The 16915-nt window shown below is 53.1% G+C and overlaps 3 protein-coding genes across 11 annotated transcripts in view; all 3 read right to left on the bottom strand.

Moving 5' to 3' along the window:
- Positions 1-3476: 3476 nt before the first annotated feature.
- S100A16 (S100 calcium binding protein A16) lies at positions 3477-10051 on the bottom strand. 4 transcript variants are annotated; one of them, XR_001004671.1, is made up of 4 exons: positions 5801-6245; positions 4926-5104; positions 4071-4620; positions 3477-3501 (listed from the first exon to the last, which is right to left on the bottom strand). XR_001004671.1 is itself a non-coding variant. In XM_011968206.1 (3 exons), exons 2-3 carry the CDS (start codon positions 5076-5078, stop codon positions 4462-4464), a joined length of 312 nt encoding a protein of 103 aa, XP_011823596.1. In that variant the 5' UTR covers positions 5079-5104; positions 9835-10051; the 3' UTR covers positions 3834-4461. The 4 variants fall into 4 exon arrangements, 3 of the variants coding, with proteins under 3 accessions (XP_011823596.1, XP_011823598.1, XP_011823597.1); XM_011968206.1 differs by lacking the exons at positions 3477-3501; positions 5801-6245 and adding an exon at positions 9835-10051 and having other exon boundaries at positions 3834-4620; XM_011968208.1 differs by lacking the exon at positions 3477-3501 and having other exon boundaries at positions 3834-4620; positions 6079-6250.
- A 1070-nt stretch (positions 10052-11121) lies between these two features.
- Positions 11122-13874, bottom strand: S100A14 (S100 calcium binding protein A14). 3 transcript variants are annotated; one of them, XM_011968202.1, is made up of 5 exons: positions 13738-13874; positions 13168-13228; positions 12702-12809; positions 12109-12255; positions 11122-11892 (listed from the first exon to the last, which is right to left on the bottom strand). In XM_011968202.1, the coding sequence occupies exons 3-5, from the start codon at positions 12729-12731 to the stop codon at positions 11755-11757; spliced, it is 315 nt and encodes a 104-aa protein (XP_011823592.1). In that variant the 5' UTR covers positions 12732-12809; positions 13168-13228; positions 13738-13874; the 3' UTR covers positions 11122-11754. The 3 variants fall into 3 exon arrangements, with proteins under 3 accessions (XP_011823592.1, XP_011823594.1, XP_011823593.1); XM_011968204.1 differs by lacking the exon at positions 13168-13228 and having other exon boundaries at positions 13738-13808; XM_011968203.1 differs by lacking the exons at positions 13168-13228; positions 13738-13874 and adding an exon at positions 13106-13162.
- Positions 13875-15702: 1828 nt separating this feature from the next.
- Positions 15703-16915, bottom strand: part of S100A13 (S100 calcium binding protein A13) — a 14036-nt gene continuing 12823 nt past the window's right edge. For all 4 annotated transcript variants that reach the window (XM_011968200.1, XM_011968198.1, XM_011968199.1 and 1 more), the window contains one exon: positions 15703-15943. In XM_011968200.1, coding sequence (XP_011823590.1) covers positions 15800-15943 — 144 coding nt within the window. In that variant the 3' untranslated portion in view covers positions 15703-15799. The remainder of the gene's footprint in view (positions 15944-16915) is intronic.

A 16915-nucleotide genomic window follows, 5' to 3' on the forward strand; every position in this document is an offset into this window, starting at 1 on the left:
AACCCCCCCCAACAAAATATGTTAACTCATTCTTTATTATTCAGTCAAGATAGCATAGTAGGCTGGGCATGGTAGCTCACGCCTGTAATTCCAGCACTCTGGGAGGCTGAGGCAGGTGGATCTCTTAAGACCAGCAGTTCAAGACCAGCCTGGCCAACATAGTGAAACCCCTTCTCTACTAAAAATACAAAAATTAGCTGGGTGTGGTGGCGCCAGCCTGTAATCCCAGCTACTGGGGGTGGGAAAGGAGGAACAGTGCCAAACCTTGAGCGCTGCCCTGTTCCAGGGCAGATCAGTTTTAGAAGGCTGAGGATCTGTAAGCGGATGCCAATAAAACTATTGTGCCTGTGCATCTTTTGGAAAGCCTTAAGCTGTTCCCACCTAAAAACCACTGATTCCCAGTTCTGCACGGTGAGTTTCCTACTGGGATCTCCCTCAGTGCAAGAGCAGGGGAGAAACCAAGGAACTGGCAATGTCCCCTCCAGCAGCTGCAAGTCATAGCTTCCATTCCCCCTGGCCTCCCACATTCCTTCTTCCTTGCACCTCTACTTCTCCATCCCACAACTTCTCTCTGTATCAGGATAGTCTACTAATGAGAATTCAGAGCCTCAGTGCCACTCATGGTTCAAGACTAAGGGTCATGGGAGTTCCCTCTCTTGGCTTTGGAGCCCCCCTCCCTCTGTCTCTATATACGGGAGCTTCTTCCTTCTCCCTTCCTTCTTGTCCCTCTTGCCTGTTAAACTCTCTGCTCCTTAAAACCACTCCACATGTGTCCGTGTCGTTTTATCTAAACCAGCATGAGGACCAAGAACCTTGGTGTTCCTCCACTCATCAGAGACATATCATTTTAGTGCGTTGGCCAGGAAAGGAAATTCATTCATCTGATTGAGTCAAGGAAACTTATTTTAAACTATTTATGGCCTTTAAACGTTGAGTAAGGTGTACTCCTATGAACAAAATTTGGAGCATGTTTATTTCTCTGCCTGGTTCCTCTAGATTTTGGAAACTATCTGAATCAAGCTTGACATGCAGAGTCAATAAAAGCCCCTTGGGGAGAACTGGCGTCATGCCTTGTCTACACAATCTCTGCACAGGGTTCCTAACCTGTGGTCAGTAAAGAATGTCAACTTTCTAACAGGTCTGGGAGCTCCGAGTTTATCTTGGGATCTCAAGAGGAGAGGATCACTCAACTAACAGGTATTTGAGGATACAAACCCATGACTGGGCTAGGCTTTAATAGTCTTATCTGAAATTCCTTGTGAAACAGAGTTTCATCAAAGCCAATCCAAAAGGCCTGTGCGGAAATAACCATTCTTGCTGCACTTTATGCAAATAATCAGGCCAAGCGTAAGACCACAGTTTATTCGTGATTTGTTTTTTCCAAAAATGAGGACTAGAGAGAAAAACGGTGCTCCAAAGCTTATCATACATTTATCATTAAGTCCTAGTCTCATTAATTGTTTTCAAGCTTTTCGCCTACATTTTAGACTAACCCTACTTATTCCTGTGAATCAAGCAGTGATCTCCTGCAACTTGGAAGAAAAAATAAGGGATGGGTAACAGAAAATCTGCATCAATATACTAGTTCTGGGCAATTATTCTGCAAATTCCGCCAGGTAATAAAAGTGAGTAGGGTGCCCATAACCCAGAGGTTTCTTTGTTTAGGAAAATAAAACCAAAGAACTTCATAGACCCCCAAAGGGGAATTCTATATCTTGACAGGTAAAAGTTTAGATGGAAATTATCTACCACACCACACTTATGGAAACTGCCCTACTCACTCTTTTATTTGCAATCGGATTATACATGGTAGCACCTTCTAACTGAAATATTAAACAGAGAGTTTCCATCGCTGTCATATTTTGGTTAATCATTATCCTTATAGCAGGGATAGTAGTTACTAATGAAAAGGAAGCATGAAAGTTTTACTATCACTGAATCTGCTAGGACTTTTTATTGGGTTTAGTGATGCAGTTTTAAATGAAACATGCTGCTTTTGGATTAACACTTCTAGTAAAGTAAAGGAAAATCTACGAATACTTAAAAAACAAATCAAAATTATTGACAGGCTCAGGGAAAATGCCAGCTTCATCCCCGAGTGGCTACAATCCCTCTTTAATAAATTGCAGTATTCTTTATGGAATTAGTTAACCCCTTTATTAAGCCCTCTCTTGCTTGTGTGTCTTGTATTGATATTTGGACCCTGTATACACAATACTATAACTCAAATTGTTTCTTCTCATCTAGAAACAATCAAACTCCAAATGTTGCTGTAAACAGAGCCACACATGGACACGCCATTCTTCTGAGGACCCTTAGATTGACCCCAGGAGTAGCCCTAGCTGCTGTTCCCCATTCGATGCCCCTTTTCAACAAGAAGTAGCCAGAAGGAGTCGTCGCCCAAAACCCCCTAACAGCAGTTAGTGTAGCATCTCCACAGGGGTGAATGTTGTAGGAGTTATTAAGAAATTATTTTAGGCAGATAGAGAGGAAAAGGGATCCTTGGGTCCTTGGGAAGTTTTCTTTTTTTTTTTTTTTTTTGAGACGGAGTTTCGCTCTTGTTGCCCAGGGTGGAGTGTAATGGCGTGATCGCTCACCGAAACCTCCACCTCCTGGGTTTAAGCGATTCTCCTGCCTCAGCCTCCCAAGTAGCTGGGATTACAGACATGTGCCACCATGCCCGGCTAATTTTGTATTTTTAGTAGAGATGGGGGTTCTCCATGTTTTCATTCTGTTAAAGCATCTCCAGAAAAGTTTCTTGTAAAGCCCCAGCCCTTAGAGCCAGGTTGGCAACCTTTGATATGCAAATGCAAGCCCGTAGAAACTGGGTCCACCCAAACATGGTGATTCCCACGGCCTTCTGGCCCTTTCCCCACATGTTCCTGGCAATGTGGCCGCCCTCACGTATCCCCAGGTGTGTAGAACATCATGGTACCCTGCACTTGCATATTAAAAGGCTAGGGTGGGGCCGGGTGCAGTGGCTCACGCCTGTAATCCCAACACTTTGGGAGGATGAGGCGGGCGAATCACCTGAGGTCAGGAGTTCGAGACCAGCCTGACCAACATGGAAACCCCATCTCTACTAAAAATACAAAAAAAATTAGCTGAGTGTCACGGCACATGACTCTATTCCCAGCTACTCAGGAGGCTGAAGCAGGAGAATCGCTTGAACCCGGGAGGCGGAGCATGTGGTGAGCCGAGATTGCACGCCACTGCACTCCAGCCTAGGCAACAAGAGTGAAACTCTGTCTCAAAAAAAAAAAAAAAAAAAAAAAAAAAGCTAGAGTGGGAGGGCCAACTTTTTCCAAGGGCTACGTGAATGCCATACATAGTCAAACCAATCCCCTGAGCCCTATGCAAATCAGACACCTCCTCCTCCAGCCTCTGTGTATATACCTAGATGGTATCTGTGGCAGCTGGGGTTCCTTCTCTCAGCTTTGGGGCCCCCCTCCCTCTGTCTCTGTACAGGGGAGCTTCTTCCTTCTCCCTTCCTTCTTGCCCCTTCTGGCCTATTAAACTCTCCAAATAAAACAAAAAAAAAGACTAAGGGTCATGGCCCTTCTCTCGTGGAATTGCAGTGAGGACTAAATGGGACTTATTGTGTGCCTGGAAGTTGAATTTGAGTCTGAGTCTGGGCTAAAAGGGCCCAGAGATTGGTGACCTAAGGCCTTTGGCCCTTCATGGAGGAGGATGGAGGGAGCTGCTGGTCCACAGCTGACTGCCTATTGGAATTCAGGAGTTCTGGCTCCTTTCTTGCTCTGCCTTTGAGGTTCTTCTGTGAGATTCTCTCTCGTCACAGGGCCCAAGGCCTAAGACCACCAAAGCATAAAACGTTTCCAAGGGGTGGGAAGGTTTTAATGAGCATCCCAAAGGGACCAGGGGATACAAACTCCAAATCCGGCCTTTATATCACCATTATTTCAAGCAATGGGAGGAGGCTCAGCCTTGCTTAGCTCATTCCCAGATGAAGAGGCAACTGGAGGGAAGTCCCTGAAAGTGCCTCTTTACCCAACAGAGGGGCTAAGGAAGGAAAGTGGAGAGGTCTCTGCTGCTGCTGCCGCCACTGCCACCAAAAGCAGGGAGACCTCAAGCACCAGGCTGACCTCTGGAGGTCAGGACGGACCCAGAATCTGGCAGGAATTGGGCAGGAACATCAGACATTGGAAAGTTAGATGAGACTGAACAGGTGAGAAAACTCTTAGGGTCCCCAGACAGCACTAAAATCTCACAGAGGGGCCCCAAGAGCCCACTGACTCCAGGGGCTGAGACACCCCAGGGAGGGAGGTACCCCTAGACTGAGACACTCACAAAAGGACCCCAGTTCAGCAAGGGTCAGAGGAAGGTCTGGAGAGAGAAGAGAGTAAAGGGCCCTGGGTGGGCAGGAGGCTGAGGAGGGAGCCTGGGGAGAGCACCAGGGCGGGGTGTCAGGCCAGTGCCTGGAAGGTGTGGCCAAAGGGGTCTCTAGCTGCTGCTCTGCTGCTCCTGCTCGCGGATGAGTTTGGCAATGGGGCCGGTGATGCCGCCTATCAAGGTCCAGTACTCATCGAAGCTGATGCGCCCATCGTGATTGGCATCCAGGTTCTGGATGAGCTTATCCGCAGCCTTCCGGTTCCCTGTGTCCTGGGGAGGAAGCAGGGGTCAGCAATGCTGAGGGTGGAAACCCCAGAGAGAGACTCCAGACAGGACCCTAGGCAGAGACCTAGGATCTGGCCTGGGCAGCTGCTTCCCTTGGGAAATGCAAACACAGCCCCACTGGCTAGGCCTGAGCATCCTAAGAAGACAGAAGCCTGGGGGTGGAGGAGACCCTGGAGTTAGGGGGCACTGGAAGGATAGAGGCCTCAACAGGGAAAGACACCCTGAGAGGCCAGAGGCTTGCAGGGGAGGGAAGGGGAGAGGGAGGCGAGGCCTTGGGTGAGAGGCCTTACCGACAGCATGTGGTTCAGCTCTTTCTGGAGCATCTCGCGGAAGCTGCTCTTGCTGATCTTGTTCTTGACCAGGCTGTACTTAGACACATATTTGTAGAAGTTTTCCACCAGGACAATGACCGCCTTCTCCAGCTCCGTGTAGCAGTCTGACATCTCCCTGCTTCGCCTGCTGGTGGGGCCTGGACACCAGGAGGAGGGGAATTGAGAAGAGACCCCCACAGGCCATACCTCCTCCTCCACGCCCACCCTAGGCCCTGGGTCCCTCCTCCTCCCTTGCTTCTGGTCCCTGGAGAAGAAGATGGCAGGAAAAGGGGAACAGAGTGGGTGGGGGAGAGTAAGCCCTGGAATGAGAACTATGCGGCTCCTCTAATCCAGGTGCTCCCCAGCTGAACCACCTCAACAGGTTCTCCAGGCCCTGCCCCAGCCCCAGGCACCAGGTTCCAGCCCTAGGCAGCAAGATCCCTAGTGTCAGAGACCTAAGGGGCAAGAGGCTCTCACGGGAAGAGGAGAAGAGTCCACCTGCTCTCCCACCCTGCTCCGCAGCTGGCCTACCTCCCTGGGTCCGAGCATGGCTGGGACAGCTGAGATGAGCCATGGAGGTTAGGGGCAGAGGCTACTGCCTCCCACTCCCAGGAAATAAAGCAGAAAGGAAGGAGTAGGCCTTCCCCAATCCCTTGCCGGGCTCCAGGGCTGTGAGTCCAGGGTCTCAGGCCCCGGCTGCCCCTTTTGGGAAAGGACAAGGTCCAGATCTGTTGGATCAGATTTTGTGCAGCTCTCCCAACACACCGCTCCACACCCTGCTAGCCTCTCCTCCCTTATGCCCATCCCTAAATACACAGCAGGATTCAAGAACATCCCCACCCACACTTCATTACCTAAGGCAGGGCCAAGCCCAGTTACAGCCCAGCTGGAGTCGGACCCTGAACACAGCAGCAGACTGCCAGAGGGCACATGCGTCACCCGCTTACCCCTGGACAAAAGACACTTTCCAAGCGGATACAGCCTTCTGAATAACAGGATATGAGGGGAGCAGGCGGATCTGGATCTACTCTGTGAGTCACGGCCCGTGCCCAGAGCTCCCCCACATCAACCCCGGGCAAATCAGACTCCCTTCCCACTCCCAAGCCCAGGAATGTGCTCCAGCCACCCTCACCCGGCGGGTCCTGGTGAAAGGAGATGGACAAAACAGGGACACAGCCACCATAAGGGCCTGAGCAAGCCACGGTCAGATTTGGAAGGAAAGGCTGCTCGGTCAGGCCCCACCACAGCCTCCTGTCCTGCCACCTGCTTTCCGTTGGCCCCTGGTGGCCATTCCTACTCCCATGCCGGCTGCCCTGCCCTCTCCAGCCAACTGAAGACTGCCAATCACTCGGGCCCTGCCCAAACCACGCCTCCGAAGTAAGCCCGCCTTGACCCCTGCCCTGGGCGCCATCCTCCCTGACTCCCACAGACGTGTCTGTCATCACCACTCAGCTAGCACTAGCTGGGGCCCACTAACTGGTGAGGCCACAGTGTCTTCCTGGGTCCTGTCTTGTTCCTTGAGACAAGCATTGTTTTTCTTACGCACAGCCAATGTATTTTCTGAACCAAACGGCGGGACTCAGACTTTAGGACAGTTTTTTTAATCCTGGGTATACACACCACTCCCTGCTTTTAATCTCTGCATCTCTCCAGGCCACATTGCCTGGTCCAGTGCCTTGCTCAAGGTAGACGTTCTATAAATATTCCACCTCCTTCCTGTCCTGATAACAGGTATCGCAGGTCCCTGACCACCTTTTAAGCTTTTTCTTTCATGAAGCTTCTTCTGAAGGAAGGGTGGGACCAGGAGGGAACAGGCCAGGAAGCAAGAAGGAAGGAGAGTTGAGAGGAAGAGTCAGGCTGCGGCTTCTCTGAAGGGAAATCCTGCCCTTGTCTCCCCTCCTCCACCTGCCCGAACCCTCTAGTCCCAGCTGGGAGGATGGAGCACAGTACCGGGATGGCAGGAAGCCGCACACTTTTCCATATTCTTTTATTTAAGTGTATAACTGCATGGTTCCATGTCTATTCCACTATAAGACTTTCATACAAATGCTTTAACATTTACAGATGAAGAGGAAGACCATTGTTCAACCTGTGGTCTGTCCGCTATGCTGCCCTTGGGTTGGAGGTGGCTCAGGTTCATAACCAGTGTTTCAGGTGATTCTGAAAACCGTGCCCATTTCTGGAAAGACTGTGCCAAGTTCACTCCCAACCAAGCCTTGGGAGTGGGAAGATAATTCAGAGAACCTCTTCACACTTAGCCACCCCAATCCTCGTTCCCTAAATGAGGGATCTTGTGGGAAACGGTCAGGGAGAGGAAGAGGGAAGGAAATGGGTGGTACACCTCCCTCTGCCACTCTCCCCACAGGGCAGCCTACCTCTCCCACCACCTGCCTTCTTGGAGTCATTTCTCTGAGCTGTCTCCTCCGGGCCCTCCTCAATATCATGACTCAACCCCTGCTTGGCCTCTGGCAGCAGCCAAGTGGACAAGACACAGATGAGCCCCAGAGATGACTCTGCCACCTGCTCCCAGGAGTACTGGGAGACCCACAGCGGGAACTCCAGCGCCTCAGGGCTTCAGCTCCCAGCCCATCCTCCCAGGAATCCACCCACTCCCCACCTTCGGTAAAATGGACAGTGCTGGAGATAACCATCCGACAAGTGCTTTTCTGGAGCTTTTTCTGAAGGAAGGATAGGGTAGTAGGCAGGCAGGGATCATTACCCTCCTCTGCCTCCCTACCCTGGAGGCCAGGAGATAGGATCTGCCACCCCACCATCCCACAAACCACCTACTCCTCCCACCTGCCCCATTCCCCCACTAGCCAGGCCCTGGGTCTCCTGGTTCAGGGGTGGGGCATATGTTCTATCCCATCAGCCCCTTCCTAGAAAGGTCAAGCAGGAGGTCGTTCCTGCATTGGCCCTGCCACAGGTAGATCCTGGCCTGAGTGGACAGTGCACCCTGGAGCCTTCCAGAAATGTGGGAATGGGAGGACCATGAGTCCTCCAATGGGCCCTCTCACCTCAGGCCTCCAGCCCTACCCCAATGTTCTCATTGTCTTCCCCTTGGCTGATTCATCATTGAGCAACCGGCAGTCTCCCACCCCCACCCCGCCCACCTCAGCCCAACTTGCTGACTTCTCCGAAAGCCCAAATTGCCCTGACACCATGCCCATGGATCCCAGCCACTCCAGCCCTACCCTCCCACCCCCAGGTTCTGGGCCCCACGCCCTCCTGATGCCTCCTAACCACCCCCAACATCCCCAGGCTCCTTCCATCTGGAGCTCCGAACATCCGCCACACCCTCCTAAGTCCACCTTCTCTTCTCACCCCACACACACCTCTAGAGTCTTAAGGTTTATCCAGGTGTTGGGATGTGTCCCTAGACTCCTGTCCCTCCTGGTCACTGTTCTCTCCAGAGCCTAGCCCACTGCCAAGCCTAAGTATGGATTCTCTGTGTCCCTTCCATCTACCTGGAACTCATTTGCTCACTTAGGCACCATGAGTTTGCTTACTCATTCATTCGGTGGCTCATTTACTCACTCTCACTCATTCACTTGCTCATTCAATAATGCATTCACTCTCTTGCACATTCATTAATTCATTCCCTTTTTCATTTACTCATTTGTCCTCTCTGCCTTCAATATATAGGGAAGGTGCCATCCGAACTGGGCTGACAATGTCACCTCTATCAGTAAGGCTGTTTCAAATGAAATTTCTCCAGCCTCAGCTGTTCCAGTCTCTGCTCCTTCCTGTGTTCTTGCTCTAGTTCCACAAGGCCCTCTCCAGGAACAGCTCCTGGAGCACAGTGGGGCCTGCTTGGGTCGCGAGGTAGCCACTCTGCCTCACCCCTCACCATCCTCACAGGACTCTCTGCGTCTAACTCACACACACACACACACACACACACACACGGAGCAAGGACCTCTGCCATTCCTGATCCCCTCTGCTTGGGTAACCCATCGCCCTTCCACTCACTTCAGCTCTTGGAGCAAGAAGCCAGCCTCTGATACTTTTCCAGACAAGTGAAGTTGGAGGAGTTCGATGTGGATCTTGCCGCCGCCTCCCCCAACACACACACAACTGTCTCAGCCTCACCAACACTTACTAGAATGTGGGGAAAGGCAGAGCTGGCTCCCCAGAACCCTTGCCCTCACCTCCATCCCGACTGGGCTGGGCAGGGGAAGGCTCCCATAGTTCAGGTGGCTCTGCCAAGAAAAGCAACTCAAGCCGGGGCCTGCCTGGGTCCTGAGGTGGGGAAGCTGCTGAGTTCAGACCCTCTTCCAGAGAGCTCGCAGGCTCCCCACAGCCTCACTCAGGTTCCTCCCAGATCTCATCATCCCCCTCAAGGAACAGCTCCTGGAACACAGTGGGGCCTGCTTGGGTCATGAGGTAGAGGAGACGCCACCTCAGCCCCTGCCTCCTCTTCCCGGAATCTCAGGCTCCCTGGGACTTGCCTGGTTCCTTCTGGACCCCATCGCCTCTCCCAGGACACAGCTCCCAGAGCCCAGCAAGGCCTGTGTCCAAGCTCTGACCACCCCCAACCCAGACCAACACGCATTTGTCCTCTCCTATTGGGAAGGATCGAGTAGCTGTGGGCAAAGCTTCCAAACGCTCTGCCCCTGGAGAGAAGCTCCGTCAGCTGCTGCGGCAGGGAGGGGTCTCACCACCCCATACATCCCCTCTGAAGGCCTCACCCAGTCCCCAACCCCCCAGGACTCCGCATTCCCAAACTGGCCTGTGGGGGAAAGTTAATAATTACCAAAATCTTCCTGCCCATTCTCTAGCAGGCCCCTCTTCCCAGGCCCCCTTCACTGCCCCTTCTCCTGGCCTCCCAATACTGTGGGGCCCTCCGGCAGCCACAGACCTCCCAGGCCGGGCCTGGGGTGCTCACCTGCTGCCTCGGTCTGCCTCCGCTCCAGCAGGGCTCTGGGGCTTGGGCTCTGGCACTGCCAAGCAGCTCCCTGCACTCAGCCCAGCCGGGACTCCTCCCCACTGCACTCCCAGAATCTGTCCCACTCCCTCCCAGCCCTGCCCGCTGAGCTGGCTCAGTGGGGAGATAGTGGCTGAGCTGCCTCTTGACTTGGCCCTGGGGTTGGGCCCTTGTTAAAGGGATACACACCTTTTTTCACACTCCTCTACCCCCATCCCAGAGGGAGTGGTGAAAACTGGCACTCCCCCAACCCCACCCTCCCAGCCCCGCAGGGGCTGAGCAGAACCTGACAGGGCAGACAAAGGAAGGGAAGGACTGTCACCTGCCTTTCTCACCTGGGTCACTGGGATCCCAGTTTCGGGGGCTCCCAACAGACAAGTTCAGTTAACATTCCAGGCCAGCCTAACTGGCCACAGAAACCTCCTTGCCATTGGGGTTTCAGAAGTAACTCCCGACTTCTGTGCTCAAATCAGAAGGCAGATGCCAGGGACCTGTCTGGCTCCCTGGTCTTCTGTCTCCAGTCCGGCCCATCAGCTCTTCTGAGACCCAGCCCTAAGAGGAGGACTCCTCTGGAAACTCCCCACACCCCACTGTTGCCCTAAGATAGCCGAGGAAACTGGCCAACTCGACCTCCCTACACTAGGGCAGCAGCTGAAACCAAAGAGGGGCCCACTCGCCCACTCCAGCAGTAATGACATTGGCTCATTGGGCACTCGCCATGTGCCAGGCTCTCTGACATGTGCTTTACATGACATGTGGCATTGTCCTCCTGGCAATCCTGTGGAAGTAATATTCGTAATCCCCATTTTATAGATGAGGAAACTGATACTAAGAGCATGCCCAAATTTCCAATGATAAGTGGCAGATCTGAGATCCAAACTCAGGCCAGTCAGCCTGTTTCTAACCCTCCACCCCCACCCACCGCATTTCCCTTGTTATGTCAGCCGGGGCTCAGAACACCTGGACTAATATCCTTTTCCCCAAGTGTGCACACATACTCTCCTCTCCTATAAGAGGGTCTGCCCGTTGGCAAATAGGAACCTGCCCCTCAGAGAGGACCATGTTGCCCTTTTGGGCCTGGTACCACCCTCAACCCAAACCCATAGGGAAAAGTGAGTTCCCATTCACTTCCACTGCCAACCATTCCAGCCCCACATGCCCCACCCTACCAATGACTTTGCCATTCACCCCCAAGCTCCTCTCACCCATGGACCCTGGGGAAGGGGGTGTCCAGTCAAGACAACATGCTTCACTTTTTTCATTTTTTTTATTAATCAAATGATACAAAACAACCATCATTCTGTCAATGCCCAAGCACCCAGCTGGTCCTCTCCCCGCGTGTCACACCCTCCTCAGCCTCTCCCCCAACCCTACTCTCCCTCCTCTCCGGCCCCAGCCCAGGGACAGAGTCTAGGAGGAACCTGGGGCACAGCTGGAGGCAGGAAGAGAGCCCTGGACAGACAGCTATGGTTTGGGTTGGGGAAGAGGTTGGGAAGTAGGTTCTTAAAGACCCATTTTTAGTACCAGATATCCAGCCACATTCCCAGCTCCGTTCTTCAAATCGTTTCCCATAGCCCAGCTCCTCTCTGTTCTCCCCCACTACCAATTCTTTGGCTCTTACACAATTTTTATCCCTCAAATATTCATCCCTGGCCCAAACAGTCCCCTGAGCCTCCCTCTGGTGGGGACTCCTGCACTCATGAGCTCCACAGAGCATCCAAGACAGAAGTGCACAGAGACCCTTGGGAAGGCCGTTAGGAGGCTGAACTTTGCAGAGATGAGGAGGGCTGCAGGCTAGGGAACAGGGTGGTGGTAGAGGACAGTTTTATTTCCAGGCCCACAGTCTCTCCCCAACACCCCCAAGAATTCCAGCGGGAGTTCTCAGCGCCCCCGGACAGGCCTCTCTGGCTTCACACTCTTAGCCGCTTCTCCAATCAGCTCCCAGAAACTCCCGAACTCCAGTTTAGAGTCATTGCAGCTGCCCAGGTTGGCAATTTTCTCTTCCAGGCCACAGTTGCTCTAAGGGGAGTGAAGACACCATGGCTCAGGGAGGCAGCAGCTTCCGATCTTCCCACCCCACCCTGCCCAGGGGCAGACAGCAGGAGCAGAGTCTACCCAGCTCTGGGAAGGGGGAAGAGCTGGGGGTTGCAAGTGCCAGTGTGGGTGGGGTCCTGGAACACTTGCTTGGGAAGTCAGGGTACTGGCTGGCTGGGGTGGGGTGTGCTCCCTCCATACCGGCATGAGGTGGGGCAGCTGCTGGGTGACCAGGTCCCGTAGCTCAGAGGGGGTCAGCGTCTCCTTCCCACCCTCCACGGAGTACTGGTGGAAGTTCTTGATGAGGGTCTCAATGGCCCTCTCCACGTCACTGAATTCCTGAGCATCCTGAGGGCAGGGGACATCACCCACATCAGTGAAGCTCCACGCACCCCAACACCCTGCTTCTCCAGGAGTCTGGCAAAGCCCTCAGGGCAGAAGACTGCTGGAAGGCACACAGCTCCCACCCACTCCAGAGCCCAGAATCTAGCCCCTCTCCCCTACCCCAGCTCGGCCTTCAGGCCACAGCGGCCACAGGTTGGGGAAGGCTTCTCTCCCCACACTCCCAGCTGCAGGCAGTGCAGGTCCCAGCATGCACCCAGGCATCCTCTTCCCAGGAGGACTCCATGTGCATCACCCTGTGTGGGCCTCAGAGGAGGGTTCACATCTCACTCACAGGGTCTGGGGTGCAGGGCAAGGCCAATGTGAAGGGCAAAAGTCAGTGGGGGGACATAGACTCTCAGGGTGAAGGAGAGGAGTGTTGGAGCAGAAAGGCCAGGAGTGAATGAGCCCACCTCTGCGTTGGCTGACCGACACTGTCCCATGGTACCCGCTGCGTCTGGTCCTTTGGTGAGAGTTCTGTTGTCCTATAGCTGGCCCCAGAGGAGCTGATGGCTCATGATCTGCCTAGAGGAGGGGGCAGACCTGAGGTGAGGGGAGAGTCTAGCATTTCTTTCTCAACTGCCCACTTTGGCTCCACCTCAGATATTCTGTGCCTCACCAGGGGGTCAAAACCAACACCACACAGGCCCAGGCCCTGCCTAGGCTTCAGGAGCCGAGGTCATATCCCCCAGGCCAACGCATCTAGGGGGAATCCTTTGGGCCTCACCTTAGCCTCATTCTTTCCACCTCCTCCAACCACCCACCTCTGCTTGAAACACACACACCAACCTCCAGGATCTGATCCCCCAGGCCTTACCCTAAGTGTGCCCTCTGGTCAGCAGGCTGTATATTTGGGTGAAAAGCCCTGGGTTTCCTTACCTGCTGGCAGCCGCAGAGACAAGACAGGAGGAGCCAGCTCACCTGAGCTCAGCTCTTATACCTGGGGGAAGGGAGTGGAGGCAGGGGCTGGGCCTAAGCCACCCCTGCTATTGCAGCAGTCTGGGCTGTGAGCCAGCTTTATGAGCCCCACCCTCCACTAGCCAGAGTTCCAGAGCCTACCCTGACCCTGCCACGAGGAGAGAGCCACAGAGCGCTGGGGCTGGGAAAACCCTGGCCTCAGATCAGCATGCAGAGCCAAAGAAAGAGAGGCGAGAAGGCTGAGGAGACAGGGAGGACTTGGAGACCTCATGGGGTCACCCTAGGAAGTGGAAGGGCCCTGGGGAATTGTAGGGCAGGGAGGGAGAGGGGGTCTGAATCTGTGACCAGGAAAGGAGAAGCAGGAGCCTCTGTACCCTCCATGTGTGTGTCTGTCTGTCTGTCTCTCTCTCTGTCTCTCTCTCTCTCTCACACACACACACACACACACACACACACACACGCTTCTCCCAGCCAGGCCCAGTTTGGATACTGACACACAAGCCTGCCTGAATCCCGGAGCCCAGCCTTTACCAGTCCTGGAGGCAGAGAGATGAATGTAGAGAACTTGGATCAGGAGGAAGAAGCCAGAGAAGGGCAGCCTGGTGGAGGGAGGCAGATTGAGTGAGTGTTCACCTGACCTCCCTTCAGCTCCCCTCAGCGGCCCAGAGTGCACAAATGCAAGGCCACTTGCGCTGCTTGGCAGCTAACACCCACTCCAAACTGGTCGGGCCACGTGTTTCTCTCTCCCTCCCTCAGAGCCCCATGCTTTCCCTAACCCAGCTGCAGAGCAACACCCCCGATCCAGAACCCAGAATGACATCCCAGAGAGCCCAACCCCAGTGGCCCTCCTCACCTGCCCAGGCCCAGACACCCACAACCTGAAGTTACAGGGAGGGGGTAGGAAGAAGGGCAGAGCAGTAGGCATGAGTCAGGGCAAGGATGGGGTGCGGCCCAGAGCCAAAGTTCCCAGGATCTTTTCCTAAATGCTGAGATCAGAGCACACCCCACTACGTTCCTCCCCATGTCACCTTCTCAACCCAGGGCCTTCTGTGTCTCAGTGGAGAGGACCTTCCAACAGTGTCTCATTCTGAGAGTTCCTCTGAAGGGCTTCAACCTGCAGGTCCCTCTGAGGGTCTCTCAGCCTGTGGGTCCCTCTGAGAGTGACTTAGCCTGGGTTCCTCAGGAAGAGGCTCAGGCTGGGGGTTCCTCACAGGGCTTCTCACAGTGAGGGAGCCCTTCAGTACAGGAACCCCTCTAGAATGTCTCCACCAATGGCCCTTTGGATTCCCAGTCTGAGGGTCCCTCTGAGGTCTATCTGGGATCCTCTCATGGTGTGTCACGGGGAGCTTCCTCAGCCTAAAGGTTCCTCTGGACTCATAGCTGCCCCACATGGATGCCTGCCAGTGAGGCAGAGACAGTCCTGGGAGGCCGGCCACCGAGCTGCCTGCCCCTGCACCCTCTGGTGGTGGTTGTGTACACCATATGCCCCTCAAGCCAAGAAGGCAAGGCAAGTTCTGCCTCCGGTGGCACCACCACACCCTCACCCCACAGTCCTTGAGCAGAACATCGGGCCCCTCCTTCTGGCTTCCCCACTGCTCCAGAGGGTAAGGGGAGGAGGGCCTAGTGTTTCTGAGCACCCAGCCAGAGAGGATCCTGGTTAATCAGAGCTCTGAAATCCACCTATTCTTGTCTTTATGACTTTACCTAAGATCCGAGTCCTGATCTTTAATACAGGAGTTAAAAATAGCGCCTTCCTCAAAGGACTGTGAAAATTAACTAAGACAATACAGGCAGAATGTTTAGCACTGCACCTGGTACTTAGTAAGCCCTCCATACATGTTCACCACTATCACTGTCATCCAACGGACAAGCTCCAAGAAAAAGGAAACACAGCAGGACCATGCAGCTGAGCCCCTGAGTCACCTCTCCTGCCCCACATCTCTGCCTCTACTTTTCTTTTTTCTTTTTCATTTTTCATTTTTTTTGTTTTGTTTTGTTTTCATTTTTGAGATGGAGTTTCGCTCCTGTCTCCCAGGCTGGAGTGCAATGGTGCGATCTCGGCTCACTACAGACCCTCCTCTTGGGTTCAAGTGATTTTCCTGCCTCAGCGTCCTGAGGCGCTGGGATCACAGGCGCCAGCCTAGCTAATTTTTGTATTTTTAGTAGAGATGAGGTTTCGCCATGTTGGCCAGGCTGGTCTTGAACTCCTGACCTCAAGTGATCCACCCGCCTCAGCCTCCCAAAGTGCTAGGATTACAGGCGTGAGCCACTGTGCCCAGTCCTCTGCCTCTACTTTTCATATATTCATTTAACCATTTACTGGGCATCTGCTCTGTACAAGACCTGGTGCTAGATGATGCGGAATGTTCAAAGATGAATAACATTCCCTGTCCTCAAGGGGCTCATAATTTTCAGATCCATCCTCAGGTCAAGAGAGAGCTTTCCCACCCTCTGGTCTCAAGAAAAGAAATCAGGATGGAGTGTGAGTAAGAAATATTTGTGTTTCAAGGATGAAGCTTTATTTGAGAAGAGTGCAGTTCTGCTCGGCCCTGACCAGCCCTGCCCTGCCCACCCCCATCCCAGCCAGGCGGCTTTACTTCTTCCTGATCTTCAGGTCCTTCTTCTTCCTGATTTCCTTGGCCAGCTCCCCAATCAGTCTCCAGTACTCATTGAACTTGAGCTCTGAGTCCTGATTCACATCCAAACTCTTCATCTTCTCATCAAGAGAGCCCACATCCTGAGAAGACACCAAAGGAAAGGGTAGAGTTAGAAACTGGGGTTCTTGAGAAAACAGGGAGGGAAGAATTGCCAGCTGCCATTCTCTCAAGGCCCTTCCCTCAGAGAGCAGTGGCACCTGCCCCTTCTCTAAAGAATGAGGCTGCAGCCCCAAAACTGCACTGCCACGGGGTGTCTCTCCAAGGAGCACCAACAGAGAGAGGTGGGGGTCCTGAGTCCTAGTGCTTGCCATTGTGTAAATACTTGCCTAGTGCTTGCCATTGTGTGCCACCATGGCACAAACAAGTTGTCGCTTAATATAAAGCTGGAAAGAAATGCACACAATCTGCTCTCACCAGCACACTGCTGCAGCTGCTGTGGGATCGGCCCAAGGATTTGCCAGCATCTCGGGGAGATGCTGCAGGGTTGGATCCAGTCTGAGCTTTCTGGGGCCACCCTCCTCTTTATCAGAAAGCTGAAGAAGTTCCCAGTACTTAGCTGCTCATTCGCACGACCCCTGTGTCTTTTCATTTATCTAGCTGGGTCACTAGATCAGGGAAAAGACATGGAGTATCTGGGTTTTTAGGGGGCCCTTGACACAGTCTCTCTCATAGGCCTGTGAAATCAATGGCAACAGTAAACCAGATGTCCTGATCGAAGGACCTGTTGCCAGATAAACAAGCACAACCAAAACGTTGACTGTTGAACAATAGTGCAACATCAAACCAGAGAAGGGTGCCTCAGGCAGGGTGTGATGCTCAAGGTTTGAACCAACATTTGGACGCAGACAGAGAAGACTCACCAAATCTCTAAAGGGAACAAAGCTGATTCACAGAAGAGCTAAAAAGACTTTTTTTTTTAAGTTACAACCACATTTAATTATAATATACTACAAGCACTGCCAGTGGAAGGCAAGGATGACTACTGTAACATTATATTGGGGGTGCATTCAATTAGTAAAGATAAATAAGTAAGTTTTTTTTTTTTTTTTTTT

This window comes from Mandrillus leucophaeus, unplaced genomic scaffold (genome assembly GCF_000951045.1).
Source record: "Mandrillus leucophaeus isolate KB7577 unplaced genomic scaffold, Mleu.le_1.0 Scaffold830, whole genome shotgun sequence".
In the NCBI taxonomy this organism is placed as follows: Eukaryota; Metazoa; Chordata; class Mammalia; order Primates; family Cercopithecidae; genus Mandrillus; species Mandrillus leucophaeus.